Source organism: Pteropus medius, unplaced genomic scaffold, assembly GCF_902729225.1.
Source record: "Pteropus medius unplaced genomic scaffold, Ma_sr-lr_union100, whole genome shotgun sequence".
NCBI classification, from domain to species: domain Eukaryota; kingdom Metazoa; phylum Chordata; class Mammalia; order Chiroptera; family Pteropodidae; genus Pteropus; species Pteropus medius.
In genome coordinates, this window is record NW_024340692.1 from 5,872,187 (window position 1) to 5,899,728 (window position 27,542).

General features: G+C 32.4%; 1 protein-coding gene across 9 annotated transcripts in view; it reads left to right on the plus strand.

Moving 5' to 3' along the window:
• MPDZ (multiple PDZ domain crumbs cell polarity complex component) overlaps nt 1-27,542 on the plus strand; it is a 146,209-nt gene that overhangs the window by 10,070 nt on the left and 108,597 nt on the right. For all 9 annotated transcript variants that reach the window (XM_039877139.1, XM_039877363.1, XM_039877495.1 and 6 more), the window contains exons 2-3: nt 9,896-9,971; nt 11,077-11,243. In XM_039877139.1, coding sequence (XP_039733073.1) covers nt 9,956-9,971; nt 11,077-11,243 — 183 coding nt within the window. In that variant the 5' untranslated portion in view covers nt 9,896-9,955. The remainder of the gene's footprint in view (nt 1-9,895; nt 9,972-11,076; nt 11,244-27,542) is intronic.

A 27,542-nucleotide genomic window follows, 5' to 3' on the forward strand; every position in this document is an offset into this window, starting at 1 on the left:
CTGTTAATAATAATTCCTAATGCTTCTATAGCATTTCATATTTTCTAAGCACTTTCACATACTTATGGGCTTCTGACAACTGAGTCACAAGGAAGCTGACTCAGACCTAATGACTTTTACTGTGTTTGGCTATTTGGTGTGTGAAAAAAAGAGTTGAAATTCTCCTTTGAGATCAGATTTCACTTTGGCGGGGAATGATTCAGTTATTCCAGTGCATCTGTAACCTCAGTTAACACCCTACTCCACCTCCTGTTAGCCTGATGAATGCTAAGGAATTTTCTGAGTGCTTTCTAAATATCTTGCTAGCTCCATCTCTCTATCTCTTCGCTTCCTGACCTCATTATTTCTTCTTCCTTTCCTCCCCTATTTGTTTATCTGTGTCTTGCCATACATCAAACCTATTCCCTCTCCATCTGTCTTTTCTGGTAGATATGTATACTTTTTAGTAATAAAAGTGTTCTTTGACGAAACCGAATTTTGGAGTTTGTAATTATTGGCTTCCTTTCTGCTTCTTTGAAGTATTGTAATGGTAATTTCAAGGATCCTCAATAGTACAAAAAGTATGTATAGTTTTCAGCAATGGGAAAGATGATGTCCCTAAGCCACATATTTTATTTACTGTGTAGGGAAGACATGGTACAATTTTCAAGTACCAATCTAGAAATGATCAATTTTCACTTGTGTTGAGGAGTAACTTATTTAATAAATATGGTAAATCTGATAGAAAATTGGAAATCAAAAGAAAATGGAGAGATTAGTTTCCAGACATTAACAGAAGATAAAATAATAATAGCAATAGCTTTTGTATGACTATCATTTCCAGGCACTTTATATATGTTATTGCTAATGTCCACTTTACAGCAGCAGCTCAGAGAAGTTAAGTGACTTGCCTAGAATTTCACAACTAGTAAAATGGTAGCATGCTCATAAGTTCCTTAAAGATAACTTTATAAGGCTTAGCTGCCTTAATTTGTAGGTAAATAACTATTTGCTTTTTTATAGTATTAGAGCACAGAGCTATGATTTGGTAGAAAGAACTTGTCTTTGATGTTAATCATACTTGGGTTGGCTTTAAATGTTAGTTAGCCATGTTATAAGCTTCATGAATGTTGAGGAAAACAATTTATCTTTCTGAGCCTCAATTTTCTTACTTTAAAATGAGAGTATCTAATACAGAGCTGTTGGTAGGATTACAGGAAATACATGTGTATAAAGCACATCTGCTCTGCTTAAGGAGACAGGGATATATGAAAACTATTAAACATTTTCATTTCAAACAGTGAAAATAATGTCAGTTCATTGCATAAAAATTTCACTTAGAGACTATTTTATCCTCTGGAAGAATCATTATTATAGTAGATGCAATAGCATTCAGTTCTTAAATACAGTTTTATTATTATTACTGAAGAGCAGTTTTTAAAAGTGTCAGATAACAAATTGTTGTTTTAATTTGTGGATTACAATTAAGCCTACATTTTAGACATCCAATGGTGAATATATATTTGGCAACTTTTACCTCTTGAGGGGAGTATTAGGTGGTGAATTTGTACCTGAGAAATAAAGTTGCTTTTTTTTAATCAGCAAAATAGCATGGGAAATTAAACAGTTTGTTACTTAGGGAATCTACTCAGAATACACACCAATCTGATTGAGTAATTTTAAGCCTATTATTTCTTTTTTCTTCTCTGTCTCCAAATCCTCTTGTAGCTGAATTAGATTACTTTTGGCTGAAACTTGCAGATAATTGTTGATGTTTTATTACATAGACTTTTTAATACCCCCATATAATAATGGCTGTAGAGATATAATTGCTTAATAAAATATTTATAAGACCTTGAGAAAGGTCCTTGACCTTCTACTTCTGCATCTGTAAAATGCGATGTTAGCAAGTTATGCTTTAGAAAGAGTAAAAGCCCACAAAATTTTCTACTGTCATCAACTAAGGTATTTGAAATTATTAAGCCTTAATTTTTTCTTTTGGCCAAATTTAAGAGTTCTAAATTGCTACATGAAAAGTACTGCAAAGAATGTGCTCACGGAGAGCAAGAGAGTATAATCAATCATTCATGAGCCCTTTTCAGTACACGTGTACTTTGCTTCTCTGAGCAAAGAGCTGGAACTAAACCTACAGGGGATGTAGACCACTAGTCACCACAAGTAGGAGAGAAAAACAACCATATTAAATGTCATTTCATTATGCTGTTTTCTTTCCAGAAGATTTCCTATAAAAAAATTTGAGCCTGTCCTTTTCCGAATATGGTTTACAAACTTAATCTTTATTCCTATCCAAATTCAACAAAGGGAAATTATAAAAGCCACAAACTGAATTTAGGAGGTGCTGATTGATGGGGAAGGATAGAAATATCTAATTATGTATAGTGCGTATAGCTCAGTAATAGTTAAGTAGGCGATATGATAGACGATACTCTTCATAATTTTTGAAGAAAAAATTCCAGAATGGGAGAAACAATTTGGAATAATAATAGGAAATGGGGGAAGTATAGTTATTTTAAAAGTTATGGGGGAAAAGCTCCAGAAAATTATTTTGGGTGAAGAGGATGCATTTCAGGTAGTTGGATGGGGAGATAAGTTGAAGTTGCATAGTTATTCTAGTTCCACCTTCTAGTTTCACAGTTTTGTTCGTATTAGAAAAGTTGTTTCTATTCACTGTCCTTAAGGACTTTCCCTGAGGAATCATTCAGTCAGGAGACAAAGCCACATATTGTTCTGCCCCAGATGACAGGTATCTTCTGTACTGTCATCTCCTCCTGCCGTTGATAAGTCCTAATGCAGAATAGTTGCCACCATGTTTTTTGGGTTCCATGGGGATACTTTGAGTATCCACACTTTTTCTAAGCACCAAGGACACAATTTACACCAGCCCGTTGGAGAATTGCCTCATTTCAGGCAGGCAAAAGAGCAGGAGGCTGGAGCCTAGAGTAATTTCTCTGGAGAATTTGTTACCGGTGTAGGAATTGCACCTGAGAATTGTGTGGCACAAAGTTAATCTCTCTGCACAATTTTTGTTTGCCCCCAAGAAAATAATGTGGCTGGAGCAGCTAGCTGCCTCTGAGACTGAGATCCACTTGTTTTTCTCCTGCAAGAACAGCCTATGAAGGAATCCCCCTGCATGGGTCTGTTCAAGAAATATGTGGGCCTGTTCCGTCTTGATCCTTAACACGGAGGTAACCACCAGAGGCAAACTGCCCAAATAACCTAAATGCTTCCGAGTTTAGGGAGTAAGAGTGCAAGAGGCTAAATCTTCATTCTCAGAAGTATCTAAATCTTTTCTGTGAGTCACCGTGTTTGATGTGAGTTAACAGTCGAGGTCCCTGTCTTATAGCGATGTACTAAGAGAACATCGTGGATAGAAAATTTGTAAAAACGGGTATCCAGAGGGAAAATATTGGAATCTATAGATCTCTAACATAATGTGTTTGTTTTGCTTATTTTAAAAAATACGGATGAAGGCGAAAGAGGAAGAAAATATAATACAATGGACTATAAACAGAATTTTTTAGTCTAATACATTAAAAAGAAAGTTCAGCCTTTTAAATAGCCAGTTGAGTAATAACAGCAGCCCAAGCTTTTAATCCCAGATACTCCACTGAGTTGTTATATAACCAAACTTCAGTGAGTTTTAGCTTATCTGTGACCTACATGTTTTGGGGAGCTAATTCTAAAATTGACTTCACAGTTGAGTGTGAGTAGTAAATAAGGGTGCTTACCTCAAAAAGCATCACAAAATATAATTTGTGTGTTATATGAAAGTGGCTGTAAATCTGGTAAAATGTCTTTATAAAGCTAGTATGTGCTTTAAGGAATCTAAAATTAAGATAACAACATGTATATTTTTTGAAAGGATAATGAACCTTTCACTTCAGGCCAACAGTCTTAAAAATAAAAGGAAATAACTTTCAAAACCAACGCTAATTTAATGAACATGTTTGTTGATATAAATAGGTTTGTTGTATATCTATAATAAAATATTTTAATTTCTGTGTTATGTAGTTTTTCTTTGCAGTAGGTTTTATTTATTCTCCCTATCAGGAAATTCCTAGGAAAAGGAATGAGAAGATAATTTTACCAAAATTTGTTTGGAGTATGTAGATTCTTGATTGAAATAATGATTTTGACTTGTGTGTGTCTACATAATCATGGATTAATATGCTACTTCTCTATATTATAGTATTAGCTTAGGTATATAATGTGACTGACTATTCATTGTATGGAATTGTCATTCGGATATGCCTGAAAGATAAATTTCCTTTAGATTAAAACAGATTTATATTTATGTGCTCTCTTGGGTTCAGCCATCATTTCCAAAGGTGGGGATTTTGGTTTGTACTGTATATATGTTCACAAGTAGAACAGCAACAGCCGTTTATCACTTCCTCCCCTGCTATGGTCTCTTTCCTGTGGTGTTGGCTAATCCAGGACCATGAGCCTCTACTTCTAAGGCTCTTATCTAACACAGCTTGGCAAAACTAGAAGCAGAGTAGCCAGCAGAAAATCAGAATAAAGCTTTATTTTTAATGGCAAAAATGAAAATTCTTTATGGGATATTAATTTTTGAAGACATGTTTACATACAATTTCCTTTCATTTTGCTGGAGTTAAGTAATCTAGCCTGAAGATATTTCCAGTGTACATTTTATAGTGTACATGTTACAGTGAATTATTACAGTGAATCTTGATGTTACATCATTCAGTTTTAATAGCCATTAATTTATGGCCAGTCTTGTTTCTTTTGTCCCCTTCCAGTTTTTATGAAACAGATCCTAGAAATTTTACCATTTTACATATAAATATTTCAACCCAATTACTTTTTACGTATGCACTTTTAAAACATTACAAAAGTATAGTTTCCTTAAATAGAGAAAGCTAAAGTCCTCTTTTAATTTCTCTCTGACCTGAGGCTGCCTTTTCCATCTTTCCACCCTTAAAAGTAACTAGTACTATAATTGATTTTAGGATGTATCCTTTTAATTCATTGTTGACTGTGATGAGAGTACATATGTACATATTTATATGTAGCACATATTTGTATATTTAAAAATAGATAAATTATATCAAACTATACTTATTCTGAAAATCTTAATTTCATTTTTCAGATCTGAATTGTGACTCTATTAATAAGTGAAAGGGAGGAGGAGAGGGAGAGGGACAATATCTTTATAAGGCCATTAAAGTTCTACCTCCAAAAACAATCATATTGAAGGTTACGGCTTCAGCATATGAATTTTGGAGGGATATAGTTCGGTTTACAGCAGCATTATAAGGTACTATAATTTAGCCTTTTAAATTTTTGACCAAGACAGATTTTATTTCTGGAGCAGTCATACCACTGACATGCTATTGTTTTTATATTGTTATATCTGTGATTGGTATTACTATCCAATCAATAACTCAAGCAGAAAAAGTTGGGATTCATGTTATGTCCACATTACCAGGTCCTGTTGTTTATAACTCTTAATTCTTGTATTTCTCTCTCATTTTTATTTGTCACTTTTATCTCTATTTTTAAAAAATGCTCTTTAATCATTCTTTTTTTTTTCCCAGTTTCTCTTGCTTCTTACAGGTCTTACACATCACTAGCAGAGTGATCTTTCTAAAACTAAGCAACCATGTTACTCACTGTACCAAAATAAACTTCGAAATTAAATACCTATACTCTTTACAAATGGTATGCAGGACCCAGTAGTTTAGCCTATACCCACCTCTCTAGCCTCATCATCTCTGCCTCTGTCTTTCCTTTTCCTTCTGCCCCAGTCCAGGTGTATGTAAGAAACTATTTGCAGTGTTCAGAAGGTACTATGCCCCATTGTCTCTATGTGGACCTCTTTTATCAATTCTTCTGTACTAATACCCACCTGTTCTTTTGGGCAATGCGCAGGGGTCTCTGCCTCCAGCCAGCTTTTACTTTCTCTTCAGTTTGGGTTTTGTGTCCCTCTTATGTCTTGTACTTTAAGTGTCTGTTTCCTTGTTTTTCTTCCATTCACTTTGCCGGTGAGTTTCCGGACTGTGTCCTCATTTCTCTAATTCTGACACCCAACAATATGTCTGTCATGTAGGCACCCTGTGCATTGTTAAATCAGTAAATAACAGAATTTAAGTTTTTTTCTAACCCTGTGACCCCTTCAGCATTTTCAATTGGGACAGGTAATTTAGCTTTCTATTTTATAAAAGAAGAGCAAGACTATCGATCAGGATTTGAAGTATGTTGTAAAGGCTTGATTGGCACTTGATAACTTCATTGTACTTGATTTTGGGAAGTAAAGTAGAATTAATTCTATTATTATTGAAGGAATTAAAAAAGATTTATAAATGTCAACTTGAAATGCTTTTTTGACCAAGCCTATAAAAATGGGGGAGAAGTTCAAAAGAACAGATGCTAAGAGGTTGAGTATTTTCTTTTGGAACTGCATGATGCTAGTGGGTAGTGTCATTTCTATGCTTTCTGAGCAACAGTTCGGTAACGTTAACCTAGAATATGAATTATAACTGAAAGTGTAAGTTTTGCTGTAATGGCCAGTTGACTTTATGACAAACTACCTGTAAATGACAATAGCCTTGCATTTGCCGTCTAACTTCAGGTAGTGCTGAGACAGCTATGAATGAGACAAATGCTAAAGATAAATGCAATAACAGATGCTGAGTGACTTTGACAAGCTGCAAACCATTGTGGCAAGCTTTTTTAATGCGTTACTCCTTTTACAGTCAGAATTGTTTAAGATAACTGGAAAATCGTATTGATTTGGGGCAGTTTCTCTTAGTAGAGTTTCATTTTTAGCATAAAACATGTTTTCACTTGTTAGTTTCCATACAATCTGCATTGGGCAGAATGACTTGTTTATGTTTCAAGTATTGATTCTTTACTACCTAATAGCTATGCCTACAAATTACCAGTTCAACTCACTGACAGTAAAATGATTAGTCAGCAAGTTTCTGTTTCTAAATAAAACTAATATCCTATTTGATTTTTATCCTCTGCTGAAACTAGTGTTATCATCCAGTTGTTGGAGAATCATATGGTCACACCTGAAATCTTTGGAGATTTCTAAAGGTTTTGGCTACTCTGTCAACATATTAAAGTTTTACAAAAAGCATAAAGGTCTTAAATTAAAAATGACTTTTAAAATTTGATTTTTTTCTAAGCTAATGTATAATAAATAGGCTTATAAGATAAAATTAGGGATGCCTGGTTAAACTTTAGATAACAAATTAGTATTTAGTATAAGTATGTCCCAGATATTGCATGGGATGTACTTTTACTACAAAATTATTCATTCATCTGAAATTCAAATTGAGCTAGGTATCCTGTGTTTTTATTTACTAGATCCAGAAACCTTATATTGATACAGATTTTTAAAAAATGCAGTGCAAAATAAGTTTCTTAATGTCTTTCTGTCGCACCTACATCCCACTATTAGTCTTTGGAAAGCTTGCAGAAAACTTCTATGCTTTAATAAACATGCACATTTTAATTTTACTTACACAAACATTTCGCTTATTTTACAAACACTAGCAATTTAATACGTTGTCTTGCATTTTTTTTTAACAATGTATTTCCACCATGTGATTTTTTTCAAGACAATATAGAAAACATGGGATAATATGATAAAATAATGAGTGTGGACTTTGAAATCAGGCAGAACTGGATTCAAATCTAAGTTATCCGGCTTACTAGCTGTGATCTTACTTGAGTAAGATCTCAGCCTCTCCTTTCCTTTGTTGTCTTATCTGGGAAATAGAATAATGTGCCAAGTAGTGGAGGATACCGTGAAGAGCAAGATGGTCAGGGTCCCTGTTCCCATGATGTAATGTGTGCTAACAGCACTTGACTAGCACTGAAGTTCCTCATAAATACTGAATTTATTGAGCCATTACTAATATGTCTTGTATCTGAGTGTCATGGCTACTGGAACAGTTCAGTTATAACAAAATAGTGATATGGCTATAAGCAGAATACATGAACAGTAGCTAAAAGAGAACTAGTATTTTCTATACTATTTGAATATGCTTATTTTCATCATATTGAGGGATTAGTACTTTGAAATGTAGCAGTTATGTTTTTTAATGTACTTTGAATATCAATATAAAGAGACTTATTCTTGGGTATTTTTCTTAAAATCCTGGTAATTCATTTAAACATGTGGACATGATTATAAACGGTGACTTAACAAGAGCATATAGCAAGGAAGTGGTCAAGCTCAAATTATAATTCAAGTCATCAGACTCCCTAGTCCATGCTCTTTCGTTGCTATCATGCTTCCTTTGTATAGTTTAAATATAGCTATGCAAATTTGAGCTTCTTTATATTGGATTATCTTTACTTTTACTTTTTAATTATGAGAAGTTAATTTTTTGGGGGGAGGAACCTAATCGTTTGCTATTTCATGAAGGAATATTAGTCTCCTTCTAAATAAGAAGAAAAAATATGACTAGTTTATTTTAAGATTACCCTGTATTGTTCCTCATGAAACCATGCAATGCCTGACATTAGAATGCTCATCTGTATGGGCTTGGCATTAATCCTGATTATATATTTTATATAGCTATGATTTATGCAGTGAGTTGGAAATTGGTATATTTTATGTATCTCATTTATCTTAATATACACAATAAATAAATGTGTTTGCTAGGAAACTAAAGTTCAGATGATAGGCCCCGTTGCTCAAGGCCATACACTGTTTAGATTTCAATTCCAGGGTAGAGCCAGTGTTCCCTTGTTGTGACACCAGGGCATTTTTAAAACAAGTGCCAGAGGTTGAGCTAATTGACTGAAATGGAGTTGATGCTTTAAATATTATAGTTGGAGCTGGAGTAAAGAAAGTCACTAAGTACTCTTTGTTATTACACAGTGAATTTCAGGCATTGGTGGTCTATGCATTTGCCCATATCCATCCCACACTTTCATTTCTTCCAAATGCATTTTCTCTTAAAGAGATAATGGAATAATTTGTTCCTTCTCAGAGAAGTCCCTTCTCATCTTCCTGATGCAAAGCAAGGATGTGGTTGTAGATTCCTTTTCTCTATTGAAGGAATTATTGACTGACTTCCTGATGACTCAGTTTTCTGCAAAGCAAAGGATAGATGTAACTATGGAGACACTGTGCAAAATGGTTGGACAGCAAAGATTACACAGATGGGTTAGTGATGTGGACATTGTCGGTGAAGATCTGAATTCAGCACTTTAAACAGTCTAGATAAGTATTGTCAGAGAAAGATGAGATTTGTGTGAGTCGAAGAAGTTGAGAAAGTTTTATTTTTGAATGGGAAAAAGAGAACATTATAGTCAGGAGGGCATTTTGAAAACCTTTGAAAAATCATCTTTTATTTAACATTCTTTTATTCAGTTTTTTGTCCATGATTGAATGTATTATCTTCTAGCAATTCATGTACTGCTTGTGAGTCGCACTTCATTTCTAGTTGATGTGTTTGTATTCTTTCCTCAGTCAACTGTGTGAGCATTCAAAGCCAGAATCACATTTTACACTCTTTACATTTCATTTTTTTTTCTGCCCACAGCATCTCTCATACAGAGTCAAGTAAGTTCCTTATTCTTTGGGTAAGGATCTGTAAGATTATAGTGGTCTGTATTGAAGAGCTCTTAAGGAAATATTTTGTATATATCTACCATCTTATTTAAAAGAGATTTTGTGCCTTTAACCTTCTAATGCAAGCATTACCTGCAAATACAAGATAATTTTGAATTAGCTCTAAAACGATTACCATTTTCTTGCCTATAAAGAAAATTACCTTAAGTTAAACCAACAAGATTTTATTGCTCAAAAGAATTATAGTAGTGCCAAGCACTTTTTAGATTATATAGTTTTAGAATATAATTTTAAAGTTCCGATAAAACATAACCATTCTATTTCTTTTCTCTACAGAGTCCCAATTTAGTTGCTGTCTATAGTTATTGTAGAGAAGAACACTAAACTTCTAAAAAAATGTTGGAAACTATAGGTAAGACCGTATTCTTTTTTGACTGTTTTTATAAGAATCAAAACTCCTTCCATTGGGATCTTTGCAATATGGTGTTTTCTGAATAGCATGAGTCTGTCTATAATAACGTAATTTTTAAGAAGTTTTTATCTGCTAGCATTAAACCAGGGTAATGTGTTTCTATATTTGGACAATTTCATTTGAAGTGTTATAAAAAAAATCATTTTTAAGCAGAAGTTTAAAAAGCAAATGAGATGTTTTATCAATTATGGGTTTTAATAAAGCTTAATGTGAACTCAGTTCTGATTTATGAACCCAATTCTGGCTAATATTTGTTTCTGGATAGCACCAGAAAGTTTAACAGTATTTTTAATACTGAAGAAAGATCATTGCCTTTGTCATACCTTTACTTTATTTGTGGCAGGTGGAAAACTACCGAGCTCTTGGTTTTAAGTTGATAAATATAACTAATAAAAACTTAGACCGACTAACTTTAGTGATGTTTAAGGCAGTTTAATTTCTACATGGGATAATTTAAGTTGAAATATTCAGATTTCTCAAGCTCATGTGTTAATCTTTTTTTCACACTGCTCTTTAGTTTTAGAAAAACTAGTTTGTTATTATGATGCATTTTCAAGTAAATTCTCAAGTATAGAATGCTTTACCCCTTAATATATGAAATTGTCATATTTTGGATGTTATCACTCATCAATGACATTATTCATACTTACTTATTTGTTAATTATATCTCTAACTTTTCTTATATGTAAATAAAAGTTCTTGAAAGGTGAAAATATCAGCATTTGCAAGATCACAGAATGGCCATCAGTAGTTTTTTATTAAAAAGTTGAAATAGCTGGCATTAGAACTTAAATGTACTTCATCTGAATTGGTTTCTGTACTTTACAATTAGTTGCATGTATTATACAATATAACCTGTTCCCTGCTTTCAAACAGACTTTCTTATAAGAGACTTCAAGGTTTGAGGGACATATTTAGAGTGACATATTACAAGCCCTCTTTTTTTTTATTTGTGCTCTTGAAGGGAATAGCTTTAGGATTTCTATAAGCATGGGTTGATGTGTTCTTGAATCCTGTTATTGACTAATGCTGCTCTTTGGTATAGATAAAACTCGGGCCCTGCAGGCAGCAGAGCGCTTGCAAGCCAAGCTGCGAGAACGTGGGGATGTGGCAAATGAAGACAAACTGAACCTTTTAAAATCAGTCTTGCAGAGTCCACTCTTCAGTCAGATTCTGAACCTCCAGACTTCTGTACAGCAGCTGAAAGACCAGGTAGGACATCATTCACCCAAGCAGGCGTTAACAGCATGGCATAGATCTTGTGAAAGGCTTGTGTTTTTCTGAAAGGCTGCTTTTTGTATGTGTTAATGAAGAGTTAATGAAGTCATTTAAACCTCCAAACTAGACGTTCAGATTCACTGTGGCTCCCCTGCCCCCCGCCCCTATTTTTGTAATGGTTGTTGCTGTATGTTGTAGATGATATGACATTGTGTTGAAAGCTGTGTGGATGCTGAAGAATGAGCCCCTACAGGAGAAGGGGATGATAAAAATATGTTTAGGGTGGATGGCTGTAGACTTGGTTTCCATCATCACTAAGGCTCATTGTTCATGTGATCTTGCTCATTCAGATTCAGACATTTAGTATACTTATGAGATTTCAGATAAGCCTGGATTTGCATATGTAATCATGTGTGAGAAAGGGAAATCACCTCTATTTTGACAGTAAAAGGAATAATTACATTGTCATCAGTTAGAGGAATTGCAATTCTCACTTCTTAAAGGAGTGTAAGTAGCAATTGCTTGCCATGACAGCATCAGATGGTGATAAACATTAGAACTTCTAAATGTAACAGCGTTTTTCTCTGTAAAAATTATGAGCATTAAAAAATCCTAGCACTTGTATTAAAACTGAAACATATCACCATGACAGAATGAAAACTGAAGTCAGATGTTCTTTGAACTTACTTAATTTAATCACCATTTCTCAGGTTTAGAAAATATATTTTTAAAATAGTTGTTATCCTCACAAGGCTTGAAGTCAGTCTATGCCTTCCATCCAAATTAATTCGCATTCTGATATTTTTAACATTAATTTAATGGTTATGGATGACTTGCTAGCAAATATTCTGCCTTAAAAGGTTAAAAATGAAATTTGAAGACTAGTATAATTCAGTGAAAGAATAACTTCAGTTAAAAAAAAAAACCTCAAAAATGTGCCAAATGCAAAAAGAACAAATAGTAGCAATAGAGAAGGAATTTGTTTAATATCATATAACTTCTTAATCTAATTCTGGTAGCCAAAAAATTTAAATCAAAAATAATCTTTAAAAATATTTTTCTCTAGTGCATTTCTGCTTACTGGTTTAAAAGGTCATGGTTATGAATTAAGAGGTCTTTTTGTTATATGTAGTTGTGTTTGTCCCTTTGCAATTTATTGAAAAGATTGATTTTTACATACCCATTTTCAGAATGGATTGGCAAGGTTTTGGAGAAACCAATTTACTGAATATGAGTATGATTATGATGTGGAAAATTATCTGGTTTTTCAGAGTGGGGAAAATTTGAACAGATGTCTTCTTCCCTTATTGTATTATGAATATATGATTAGAATGACAGAAAAATTTGTAAAAAAAAAGTACTAGTAAGTATGTCAGAAAATACCACTAATCCAGTGAGATAACTGTCAAAATATCCCTCTAGCCAGCCTTATATAAATGGAATAGCGTTTGTACTTACCACTTCTGCTAAAGGGAGGGGAGAAATAGGCCTACTTGTTGTTGAACTTGTTTTACCATTTCCAGATGGATGTAGATAGGATATGGGCTTCAAAACTGTGTTCCATGTGATTCAGCTGAAACCTCTTTGGAAATCTATTGAGCATGATTATTATTGATTCTCATAGTTTGTGACTAAGTACAGTATGATGATGTATTAATGATAGATCCTGATATATTTTAGGACTAAGCATACTGTGAAGTTTATGAATTCTGTAGGTGTTACTTATATATCTTTGGACTTTCTGTTCTTTGATCACCTGTTCATGTACTGAAAAGGACCAAAGAAACCATCTGGCCCACAGCCTGCTATTACAATGGCTTAGAGAGCTTGAATGACTTATACGAGAACTCAGTTTTCTTGGCCTTGCAAGGCACAGCCCTTTTCCTTCTTTTTGCCTCTAAAACCTGTCTCACATCATTGGTTTTTTGTTTTTTTTTTCTTCTTTTCCAAAGGTAGAAACTTTGTCCCTAGTTTTAATTTTGGTTAAATCCACTGATAACATCTCAGATTTTTCAACTCCCCTTTAGTTTCCATTCTTTATTAATTCAATTTCATTTGTTTATTGAACCAGATTTTTTTTCTTGTGTGACTAGAGTAACAAATCAAAAAACTTGTATTATTGTCTGTTTTAAAATTTAAACATGTTCTAGAATTTATCATGTTAGATTTAAATTTTCTATATAGTTCGCCAACTGCTAATTTATTAATACTTATAATTTAATATTTAATTAAGCACCTAAGGAATAAAATTTGTTTTGTGCTTTTAAACTAGTAGCTATACAAATCTGATCATGGCTAGCTTTTATTAACTTGTACCAAAATTATATTCTCAGATGTATAATTTTATACATATGATAGTTGCAAGTTACCGTCTCCATCTTTTTTAGTTTCATAGCTACATTTGACTGCTCTAGCTTTTCTCTGCCATCATTCCCCTGTCTTTTAAAAAGCAAAGGGAGCGAATTATTAAAAAGCTCAAGGTATATGCAGCATATTGAAGAATAGCATCATATTGTTGTATTAACGACAGATGTTGACATGCCATGTTGAATTAAGCCTACTATTATTTTTTTCTGAAATCATTCTCATTATACTTATATTCAATAATGTTTCATTTTTCTAATTTGCTTCTTCAATATTAAGATTGCCCTTAGAAATCAAACTGTTTCCCTTTGGCAAATTAAACACTTGACAGGTGTGTAACTAAGAGGGCAAAAAAAAGCCATGCCCTAAAGGGATGTGCTATTTAAATATTGTCAAAAATACTAACAGGTCTGAGAGTATAATTGATGCCTCTGTTTAACTCTGCCACATTGTGTATTGTTCTAACCGCCAGCTAAAAGGATGTGTGCTATTAAACCTGAATAATCTCTAACAGCTCCAGTTCATTTCCTATTGCATGATTCCTTTTAAGTGAAGAGCAGGAAAAAAAATGTGACTGCGTGTCAATGATCTGTCAAATACAAATTCTCAAGTAGAGTCCTCACTGTCACCTAGTCATCAAAGCTGATAACTGCAGGTCTCAATCGTATTCATGACAAAAATCCAGCTATTGAGGGAGAAATAAACACGTTAGCAGTTTGATAATAGAAGTGTGTCAGCCGTGAGGAAATTGGATTTGCATATTTATTTTATGATGTTCTCCAGTCCAGTATAGGTGTCTGCTACTTTCCTGATTAATTAATTGCCTTGCCTTATGAATTGGCCACAAGCTCTAAACTAAACATTTTTTACCCTGAGTTATTTGTAGGAAAATTGTGAATTAAAATTTTTGTTAACTTCAGTAGAAATTTAGGATTCGGACTTAAAAATTACATTGCTGAGATTTTTTTTTTTTAAGCTATGACAACAAAGACCGATTCTAAGGTTGAAGAAATGATGTGGTTAATTCAGGTTACAACAGCTGCTGAGATGAGAAACAAGCCCCAGGGCAGAGAATATTATAGAGGATTCTCCTTGTCAGTGATTTACAGACTTTTTGGAGTGCGATACTGTTATTTTGTTGTTGTTGTTCTTGTTTGATATTTCCAGGCTCTTACTTCATTCAGCTTTCTCCTAGGAATGATATATATATATATATATATCCTCTAGATGCATAATGTGTATATACACACACACCAAATTAAGCCAGATTTTTCTAAGTTTTTCCTTGGAAATTTATGACATCTCTTGAAATAATCTCTAGACGTACTGACTTACCATAGATTCAGTGTTGAAGAGAGCAATTACATCCTTCTTTTTCATTTTTATTCTTCATTTATGGTCCTCATGGTATAAAATTTGGTTTTATATTTCTGTTTCTAAATTCACCGGCTCACAATCCAAAAAGAATTTGGAGCAACTTCTTCTGGCAAAACATATAGACTAATGGGTGATTCAAATGTATATCTAAATGAGACTAAATAAAAATATCAAGAGTGCTAGACATTTCAAGGACAAGGACTTTTGGTTACTATCATTTAATTTTCATTTCCCAGGAGCAAAGGCAAAACAAAACTAAAAAAAAAAAAAAACAACAGCAAAACCGGAGGGTTGGTCATATATTGAGACAATGTGAGACATCATTCAGTGAACCAAATTTTCCTTTGGCAGTGGGAGGGTTAGCTCATGGATTCTTTTATAGGAAGCATGTAATAATTTACTAATAAACCTTGTCGAACACCTAAAATCAATAAGAATATAATGAATAAATAAGGTAGAGGTTTTCACTATCTAGAGAGGCAAATAGAAAAGACATACTCTTAATTAAATAGAAAAACAAGAAGGCGGTATGAGAAGAAGGAATTACTAACTTCGACTAGAAGAAAACTTTACACTGGAGCTGACATGTAAGATGAGTCTTGGAAAATGAGTAGGAGTTTTCTGCAGAGACAGGGGGCATTGTTTCATGTGGTGAAAACAATGGGTCCAACGAGTCCAAGGATATAGAGCAGTTCTCAGTTGGATGTGATTTTTACATTTTCTTTCCTCCTGGGGGACATTTGGAAATTTCTGAAGACATTTTGATTTTCGCAACTTGGGGATGAGAAAGGACATGCTACTGGCATTTAATGGGGAGGGTTTAGGAATGCTGCCAAACATCTTCAGTGCATAAGAAACAGCCCTCCAAAACAGAATTATTGGGTTCATAAAGTGTGCAGTGCTGAGGTTGAGAAACCGTGAAACAGTCCCATACAGACCTGTATTATCAGAGCAATAGAATATTCGAAGGATATTGGCAAAAGAGGAGACTTCAGAGCCAGATTGTGAGGAATTTATTAAGTGTTTGGTTTTTTTTTTTATAAGCTTTGCTCTTTTGCATTCAACTTTCTGTATCGAACTTTATTGTCTCAAGTTGAAATTGTATTAACTTTATCTTCTAACCATTCTATTAAATACAGTATTTTAACAATCATTTCTTTTATTTCTCCACATTTAAAATTGTTATAAAAAACAGATAAAATTAAGGTAAGGGTTTAAATAGCAGTTTGATAGATAAGACCTTCAGTTATAATTGTAAAATACATGAATTGTTCATATAAAGAATGTCTTTTTCATCTTTTTAAGAATTAAATACACTGAGAATACACACTAAGAATACAACCATCACATCCTAATTTATAAAAGTGATGGCTTTTCTGGCAAAGAGAAGATGAAGTAATGTACACCATGTTTGTTTTTTTTGTTTTTTGTTTTTGTTTTTTTCCCTAATGCTTTGTCTTAAAACCAGAGCAACTTTTAGAAAATGTAAAGAAATTGGTAGTGTGTTTTACAGAGGGTCACTTTCAAAGATATGATATCAGCAAGGGATGTTAGCTGGAACACCATTTTTCTTGGGCATGCCTGTAGGGTCACCATTCTTAGGTATATATATAGTTATAAGACTGCTAAATCAAGTTTAGGTATATATATATAGTTATAAGACTGCTAAATCAAGTTTATGTTGAGGTAGGCCTGCTTCTAAGTAGTAGCATCAGCAACTTTGATAATTTCTTACATTCATATTTTTTAGATTGATGGAAAGATGAGAATTTTGATAACATCATTTTGTTGCTCTGTTTTGACTTTGGTAATCAGAAAGATACTGTTTTGTGCAATTCTTGTCTCAAAGAGCAGAAATGCCTGTCTCCTCAGCTTTATCTTATTACTTGACATAACCCCTCTCTTTATGGTTTCTTATTTGAGACTGAAATGAAGATGATTCATCTGTAGGCTTAACAGTCAGTAAAGGGGGAATGGCTGTTGTCTCTCAGGAATGCCTCAGTTAAATTATGACTTGGTGTCAGTAGAGGAAGGGGGACAGAAAGAAAGAAAATATGCCTTGACCCATTAATAGAAGTCATCTAAAAATGAAATGGAATTCTTCCTAGTCGTGTAGCTTATAAAAATGAAAAAAGGTCTTCCTACCCCTGAAATGCTTTTACTTTTGTGGTACAGTATTGCAGCCACTTAACAGAAAAGTGTCTGTTTTGTGAGGCTTTAATGTACATTATCTAGGAGAAGTTAAAGAGAAAGAGTGATTCTCATGTTTTTACATTTACCATAAAGTTTATTTACTGTAGGAATTTCAAATACTTTATTTTTGGTACAATAACAGCTTTTAAATGTTTGTACCTTTAACTAAAAGTTTGTAAATATAGAGCATTTAAAGGGACTGAAATTCTTGTTTTATCCTGGGCAAGAAGGCACTGTTCAAGCTTTTTATACAGTGCTGGATTAAAATGCAACACCATCTTGCTATTGGGTATGCATGTGTGTCTAAAACAGCAAATGGTGCTAATTGTATGGTGTTTTTTGACAAAGTTAAATGATCTTTGAAGGGGAAAAATGTAAAATTTACTGGGTATAACCTAAATGAGTTTTTTAACCCAAGAATTTAAGAATAGATTTACATATGAAGCTATAGTAACAACAACAACAACAACAACAACAACAAATTACCTTTAAAAAGCCCTCATGTGCTGTGGACTTTGTCTCATTTACCAGGTCATCAGCTCTATGAGAGATGGGTTTTATCCATTTCATCCAGTGAGGAAATTGGGATTTAAAGAGGTTTCATAACTTAATCTGGACACCAATTATTTATTGATAGAGTTAGGAGAAGAATCTGAGTCTCTGATCCTGAAGCCAATCAATGCTTTTTGCTTTTAATTTACACTTGTTTATAAACCCTTATTAGTTCTTTAATATAAGGAACAGATACATCGAAAAAAGTTAATAGCATTCCTAAAGAGAAATGCACTTAAAAGAAATATTTTGTGAGCTTAAGATTTGTTATTTCCCTTTAATTCTGCTCCTAAATTGTGGTTTATATTTTAAAGGCCCTCCTTCAAAACATTCTGATTTCATTATGATTTTATTTATAATTACACTCAGTTTGAAAGTAAATGAAGATAATAGTGGAATGGAGAGGCAATATGGCAAAGTAACATCGGTCTTCATGTGTTCATTTCCATGTATTTATAATTGTCTACAAGGTTTTTGCTTTGTTTTTATTTTTCTCTAAGCAAACTATGAGCAATGAATCAGTTTTATTTGTCTTCTGGAAATATGGGACTGATAGGGAAAACACCGAAAAAATTCTGATGTGTCTGTCATTTGTCTAAATTTTCATTTTCTGAATTACTTACATTTGTCTTGAAATTTAAATAAATCTACTTAATTTTGATACCTTCTCCTTCTTTGATGTAGAAAATTTCATCTTTCTTTGATAAGAATATTATTTTTGGTTAAGCTACATTCTTTAATTTTTTTTCCCTTGGAAGTTTTGCTAAGAAAGCACAGAAGTGTTGAGATTTAAATACAGAAAAGACATTCTGCAAATACACATCAACACACATGCCTAGACTGTAGTGTATATGCTGCGCTCCACTTGCCATTTGTTCTTAGCAAGCATAAAAAGGAGTTTAGGAATTAATTGTATTTCAGATTTGTTTGTAGCATGCTACGTTCATCTTTAAATACATTAGACCCTACATGATACTTTATTCAAACTCAGTAAATGATTGCTTACTTAACAAATACGTGACTATTTTTAAATATCCAGAAATGTTGTATATTAATAATTTATGTTTCTTTTTTAGGGAACTAACTTTTAACATAAATAAGGAAGTAACAAATTATTTTGAAGACCCCGAGTTTTTCTCTTACTGACCATATTGAAAAGATGCTCTTCCTCCATCTCTTCCTCTTCCTCATCATAACAGTTAACATTTATTAAATTCTTCTGTGTGTCAGGAACTATTCTGTACAGTTACCTGTTTCATCATTACAACAATACTATAAAATAGATAAATTATTTTCCTCATTTTACCTATGGGGAAATGGAGGCACAGAAAAGTGATAGAGCTAGTCTTTGAACACAGGCAGGCTGACTCTGGAGCCCAGGTCTTAATCATAGAGCTTTGTTTTCTCTTTCACTGTCAAACAGTGTAATCAACATAGTTTAAGGATTTCCTGGTGATTTGAGGCATCATATTTATTATCTGATTTCAGATGCTGCAGTGTTGTATAGTTTGCAGACAAAGATAATTCAGACTTGTATTCTGGCACTAATATTTATTAGTAGATGATCCTAATCAAGAGTTTATTTCTTTAAATGAAAATGTACATTATATACACACACACACACATATACATACATATATATGTGTATATATGTGTATGTATTGTGTATGTATGTATTTTAAGTGACTCCTTTTTCCCTCCTTTAGTTGTAAAATAGGAACCAAATAATGTGGACCTAACAACTCTAACCATGATAAGCACCATTCTTACCAAGGACTTAATAAATATTCTTATTTCTTCTTCTCCTATTTGAAATTTATATTCTAAGATAGCAGTTCTCAAACATTCTGGTCTCATTACCCCGTTTTATTCTTAAAAGTTACTAAGGACGACAATGAGCTCTTGTTTATGTGGTTTTGTCCATCAGTATTTACCAGGATAGAAATGAAAATTGATAAATATTTTAAATACCTATTAATACATTTAAAAATAGCAGTAAGGAACCCATGACATTTAAAAATTAGTAAGAAGAGTGGCATCACTTTACATTTTTGCACATCTCTTTAATGTAGCTTAGTAGAAGACACTGGATTCTCATATCTGCTTCTTATATCGGATATCTTCTCATATCTAATGTGTTTGCATTTGTTGTCTTAGTTGACATATTTGGAGAAAAGCTGGCCTCACACAGATATTTAGCTGGGAAAGGATGGCGTATAGCCTTTTTAGACAATGGTGGATATCCTTCTTTGATAGGGCTCCAAAGCTCTTGGTAACTTCTCAAATATTAGTTACAATATAGAATCTGAAATCAAATCAATGAACATTTTGTATTTTATTACTTAAGAGTAAACCTATATTTCAATTTTTTTAACCTATGTATAATTTTATATCACATTGGTTGTCTGAAAAATTTGGAAAGCTAAATAATTACATTTCACATTTCATTGTATAATATAAAAAAATTACACTTGGTAATATTGCTTTCCATGTTATCAACAAAGTCTTTAAATTATGAAACGTTGTCAGGCTCAAGGTAGATACAAGTTTTCTAAAATTCTGTTTTTCACTTGAAAGCTCAAATTTTCCTATTGGCAATAGTTGCTGTCAATTGTTTCTTTGGAGTGGCAGGCTTACTTTAGTTTCTTTATATTCAAATTTTCTACCTTATACTCAAGTCTGTATAACTACTTTCTGTTAGTCATTTTTTCAAGAGTATGGTACTCATGAGAAAAAAGTAGCTAGTTTAGCTTATAACTCAAACAATAGTGCTTTTCCTTTAGACAACAGTTGTACTTTTATGCAGCATAAGTGCTTTAAAAAGATATATTGCATACTCGAGTCAAAATTGAAAAAAATTAATAATTCTGCTACTTCATCAAGAACTTTTAAAAGTGATTCAGTGAGTGGGGAAATAGACTATTGTTCTTGATGACAGGAACTGAAAAGAATTTGTTTTTTTTTCTTTCAGCCCACCACAGACACTTGCCCCCCCAATAATGCTAATAATAAATAAAGATACTCAAAGACCAGACAGTATGAAAAAGAAACCATTATTTCAAAATTAGTGGAGTCTAATTGGAATCTCAGAGGAAACTTAGGGGATAGGTTTAAGAATCCTGTTATATTTTACTTCATTGTAGATGCTAACTTTTTTTAAATGGTAAAAAACCTTTTCAATAAGAATGCATAATAAAAATAGTTTAAACCAAAACTGTGACTGTTTTAAATTCAAATGATTTTCTAATTTTTACCCAAGTATTCATGTATATTTTAGGAAATTGGTGTGTGGGGGGAATCTGAATCTTTTCACGTAGAGTATTTCTAAATATTTTAGTGGAATTTAGACCTTCTTTAAAAAATTAGTTTATGAAATACATATGGAGTACTCTGCATTATGCTGCCATAATGAGCCTGACATTTTAGTGCAGTATGTTTCATAGATTGATTTTAATCAATATCTTTTATGATGTAATTTCAAGAATGAATAAAACCTTGATAGATGCAGCTTTGTGTGAAAACTAGAACATTATAAAATAGCATAACCTGCTACATGGCCTTTCACTTAAGTTGATGACATTGTATAAAAGTACAAAGTCTACTGTTTTGTACTTGATCTTGTCATGTAATAAGCTATAGCAATCAGTATTGCTTTGGGTAGATTGTGACCATCCATATTTACCTCCCTATAACACTGAAAAGAGAAGACAAGAATCCTATGTACCCTTTAATTCATTTCCTTCTTTTGGCTTTAAGTGTTCTTTGACTTCCATCTTAGTTCATAGTTGATAGTTTATCCTTTTTAGCACAGGAAGATTTTAAGACAAATATGCCATTGAAACTTTGTACTCATGTATACTTAGGAGCAGGTGCAGAAAATTTGCATTTTGATTACTCAGAATGACTTCTTAAACATTCTTGGGTTAAGGAATTATTTTCTAAATTTAATCTCATCTTTTAAATTTATCAGGCCATGATAGTAACAGCTACTTTAAAATATCTGAAAATTATAATGTGGGTTCTAGGCTACTTTGCTAGTCAAGAATTCATAGCTATGGGAAGAAAGGTATTCTATCTCAAGTGGATAAACCAGTCCCAGTGGAGTAATTTTCTAGGATAGCTAACATATTAGTGATTATAGGAAGCATTTTATCTCTTTAATTACTGTCCCATCACCTAGACCCCAATATATTGGTCATTTGAGGTGCTCAGTTATTATTTCAATGAATGAAAGGAAGACCTCATAGAAAATGTAAAATTATGCTTATTTCACCTGAAAATGCTCCCCCCCAATAAATTGCTGCCCTATTTTGTATTTCATTTAGTTCAGGAGCTGTGAGCTACTTTATGTCCAATATAGTCTCGTCACATTAAGCTAATCCCCTTTGAACATGCAACTCAATTTCTTTAATTAGCTTTAAAAATAAGGATCATTAAATCAGAGTGCCACCATCAATTACTGTACAAGGATTTGCCTGTTCAATAATGCATCAGAGTTGTGCTCTAATCAGTATTTCACTGAAAGATTTATGGAAAAGGAGGCCTCCCTTGGTTCCAAACTTGAAGTGCAGTTCTATTATGTATAAAAATTTTTCATGTGATTGCTACCATTTTAGGTGCTGTATTTCATTGAATACACTCTCAGCATCTGATCCATTTTTGCATTTCATATTTGGGAACAGTTCCAGAGAGTGTTTTATAGCATTTTGTAAATTCACAAGAAAATAAGCACTTTTCTTGCTCTGCAAGAAGAAAAGACAAGGTGTGGATTTAAAAAAAAGTCTGCATTTCTATGAAGTGCACCTGTTATAGCAAATTCCCCAGAGAATGCCTTATTTCTTATTTCTCATTATGTTAAGGAGTAACAAACAAACAAAAAATTGGGAAATTGAACTAGCAATGTATGTTTATAAATGTGTTTAAAATCTATGAAACAGGTTGCAAAAGCAGTGGTCATTTTTCTTGCTTAATTCAGGATAATATATATTTTGGTTTTTAAATGATAGAAATATAATATCCATCAAATGTACATAAGCATTTGGATCATTTTGTTCTCATTTCTATACTATACATTTAGAATAAGTCAAAATAACAGGACCACAAAACAGGTTTTGATAATCTATACAAAAAGGCTTTAGGGAATTCAGTTTGATCCTAAGCAGTCATTTTTGTAGGCAATTATATAAGTACTTCTGGAAAGATTGATGTTAGCCATTAAAATAGAGCTAATAAAATTAACTTCCTTTTCAATGAACAACCCAGAAGGGATAGATGAAACATAAGAAGACAATATATCAATATTTTTGTAGTAGATTCAGTTAAGCGAATCTATATATTTGCAAATATGCTATTTGGTTGAGCTTAAGTGTATAGATCATATTATGTCATCAAAAATATTAAAGACATTTTTTGAGTATTTTTGCAGGGCATTTATTTTACAGAGCAGATATTATGAAAAAATATACAATTTATAATTTTGAAATCTCAATTATGTGAACCTAGTACCAGGGTGGGTCAAATTAATATACTGTAAAAAGTATAACAATGATTGCTTTTTCTTCTTATAATTTGGCATGCAATTAAATTATTAGAAGTTTTAAAAATTTATAATTTTGGAGGAAGAAAAATTTAAATGTGCTCTGGAGAGTAAAACACATTTGCTGAGGATTCATCTTGACTTGAGCCCTCATTAAAGGATTAATTCTGAGAATGGAAGTTAGCCATTTGAATCTATATGAAGACTGTAGAGGGTCATCCATCACAATAATAGACTAAGCTTCATCGTCAGATACCCAGTTTTTATATTCTCCTTTATTTTAGGTGAACACTTGGTAATTCAACTTTAAATTCACAGTGTGATTTATACAAGCTATTCCTACCTACTTTCTTTAAGAGAAGTGTTTTTTTATATCGTCCATTGGAGTGCCCAGATTCTGTGCTCTGATTATATCACTTATTTTGTAAACTTTTAAAAATGAGAAATAGTATAAAGGACAAAACTGTATAACTCAAGTATTTTTTACAGATTGAATATACACATACAACTCTTCACCCAAATCAAGGCATAGAATGTTACCACCACTCCATAATACTTTCTGTGTCCCTTCAGCCAGTCCTAACCCTCTACACCAAATGAATCCCTATTTTTTCCAGCCTATTTGAGGTATAATTGACGTACAACATTGTGTAAGTTTAAGATGTACGTCATGGTGTTTGACACTTACCAATATTGTTCAGTGATGACCACAGTAAGATAAGTTAACACATCCATCACCTCACATAATACCTTTTTGTGTGTGTATGTGGTGAAAGCATTTAAGCTGTGCTCTCGTAGCAACTTCCAAGTATACAGTACAGTATCACTAACTATGGTCACCATGATGTATATTAGATCCCTAGAACTTATAACTGAATGTTTGTAGCCTTTGACCACCACCATCTCCTCATTTCCCTGGTCCCCCAGTCCCTGGCAACCACCAGTCTACTTCATTTCTAGGTATTTGGCTATTTTTAGATTCCATATATAAGTCAGATCATACATTGTTTTGATTTTTATCCTGTAGATAAGTATTTGAATTTTATGTAAACTCCATCTGAGCGCGCGCACATATGTGCGAGAGTGTGTGTGTGTGTGTGTGTGTATGTGTTTGTGTTTGTGTATGCCTTGTGCCTGTCTTATTTTCTTCACTTTGTGTCTGCGACATTCGTTCATGTTGTATGTAGCTAAAGTTCTTTTCCATTTTTCATTGTATGAATATATTGGATTATATTTGTTCTTTTGTTGAATGTAATTTTGTTTTCTCCAATTTGGGGCTATTATAAATAAAAGTACCATGCATGTGTCTTTTGCTGCTCATAAGTGCATTTCTCTTGGATATTTACTTAAGAGTGAAATTTCTGGATCTTAAGTTATATATTCAGCATTTGTAGATTCTGTCAAATTATTTTTCCAAGTGGTTGTAGGTCTTTGCTTAGTCACTATAACAAACAAAAATTCTCATTCCTTCACATCATTGCTTATACTTGGCACTGCTAGCTTTAAATTTCTTTTTTTCCCAATTTAGCCACTGGGGGTATGTTGTAGTATCATATTATTGTTTTAATTTTTATTTTGCCATTGAATAATTACATCGAATACTTTTTCATATGCTTATTGGTCATTTGGATATCCTGCATTGTAGAGTTCTGCTTAAGTCTTTTGCCCATTGGTTTGTCAATCTTTTTCTTACTATTCACAATTTTAAAAATATATTCTGAATACAACTTTGTTGGATATTTGCATCACACTGTTTTTATCTCCTTTATATTTTGCCTTTTGACTTCCTTAATTGTATTCTTTGATGACTAGAATTGTTTCGTTTTTTTAAATTTTAATAAAGTCCCAGTTCTCAAACTTTTCTTCTGTGGGTATTGCCTTTTTTGTCCTATTTAAGAAATCATTAGCTATGCCAAGGATGTAGATATTTCCTCTCCAGAGCTTGTTTCACTGTCTATATTTTGGCTATGGCATGAGGTATAAAGTAGGTATGTTCATGTGTATATTTTTATAATTTTCCATTTGACTCAGATTCATTTATTGAGAAGAACATTCTTTTCTCTCTTTTATTGGCACCATTGTTGTAAATCAAGTGTGGGTCTATTTCTAAACACTCTGTTATATTCTATTTTTTTCAAAAAATTTTATCAGATTTTCAGAAGAATTTTTTTAAAGTTTTAGTTTCTAGTTTGTTTTATGCTAGGAAATGTAGTTATTTTATGTTGATTATATCTACCAACTTTACTAAATTCACTTATTAAAGCTAATAGTATATCTGTGGCTTCACTTGGATTTTCAGTGTACACAGGTATGTGTCTGCAAATAATTAGTTTTTATTTTTTCAGTTCTAGTCTTTATACCATTATTTCTTTTTCTTGTCTTATTGTACTCCCTAAAACATTGAGTCTAATAGAAGTCGTGATGATGGATGTCATAGTCTCATTCTCATCCTCAAGGTTAAGAGCTTTCAACATTTCCTAATTAAATATGCAATTTGTGCACTACTTTTTTCTGCCATCTATTGAGCTAATCCTTTGTTTTTCTCCTTTATTCTGTTAACATGAAACTTAAACGATTTTCAAATATTAACATAACTTGCATTTCTGGAGTGCCCAACTTGGTCATAATTATTATCTTCTTTATAGGTCTTTGGTTTAGTGTGCTGACATTCTCGTTCAGTATTTTTGTATCTATAATTTTTCCTGTCTAGTAATATCCTTGCTAGGTTTTTCTGTCAGGGTTATGTTGGTCTCAGAAAAAAAGTTGAGAGTTCTTTCTTTTTCTTGTCATTGAAATAGTTTATAAAATTGGTGGTTTTTTTTTTTTACATATTTGGAAGACTTTACCAGTAAATTCATCTAGAACAGTTTTTATTTATGTGTGGCAAGATTTTAAATAATGGATTTAGTTTTATTAATAGATACTAAATTATTGACATTTTGGTAAATTCATTTTTAAGTTATGTATTTACATCATATATATTTTTTAATTTGGTATATGGTTGTTCACGGTATCCTTTTAGAGTTTAGTTAGGTCCCTCTTTTTATTCCTAATATTGGAAGTTTATACCTTTTTTTTTCTTCGATTGACATTGCTGGAGGTTTATCAATTTCATTAATCTTCTTAAAGACCAAATTTTAGTTTTGTTGAATTTGTTATTGCATGTATTTTTCTGTTTTCTTGAGTTTGGTATAACCTGTATTCTTCCTTTTTTGGGTTTGGTTTTTGAAACAGATACTCAGCTTATTGATTTTTAATCTTCCATTTTTTCACATACATTCATTTAAGTCTAGTATTTCTTCCTAAGCATTGCTTTATCTGCATCCCATGATTTTGGTATGTCGTTTCTTCATTATCATTCAATTAAAAATTTTTAAATTTTTATTATAATCTGTTCCTTGATTCATGGTTTATTTAGAATATATTGCTTTGTTGGTTATCCATTTTTTTAGTTTTGTTATCTTTATGTTATTGATTTCTAGCTTAATTCTATAAATGGAGAACATCTTCTGTATGATATCAGTTTGTTGAGATTTGATGACACTTGCTTTATGACTACCTGTAATCTATCTAGATAAATATTTATTTCGTATTGAAAGTGTGCTTTCAGCAGTTGTTGAATACAGTGTTCTATATTTGTCAATTAGATCCAACTTTAAGTTGTTCATATCTTCTTTATGCTTATTGATTTTTTTCCATGCTATCAGTTACTAAGAGCGATGTATTATAATTTTTATGATTGTAGATTTGCCTGTTTCTCATTTGAATTCTGAGGCCTTTTTCTTTTTGAGGTTGTATTTTTAGATTACTGAAATTCTTTTATCTTTTAACTGAATTGACCATTTATATCTATGAATTGTCCGTCTTTATCTCCAGTAATGCTTCTTGCCTTAAGGTACGCTTAAGGTTTAGTATTAGTTTAACTGTACCAGGCTTCTTCTGGTTAATGTATGTGTAGAGTATCTTTTTTCCATCTTTCTACTTTCATCTTTTATCTTTTTCTTTATTATTAACTTGTATCTTTGGTAAACAGAATGTATTTGGGTTTTATTGTGTTATACAGTCCAAAAATTTTAGTCTTTTACTTTGACTAGTTAACTCCTTTACATTTAATGAAATTGATACATTTTTATTTTAATTTATGATTTTTTGCTTTTGGGTTACTCATTTCTGTCTTCTTTTGTATGAGTTGCCCTTTTATTTTATTTTCCTCTATTAGTGTGTTATTTACACATACTTTTATTATTCCTTTGTGGTTACCCTAAAGATTT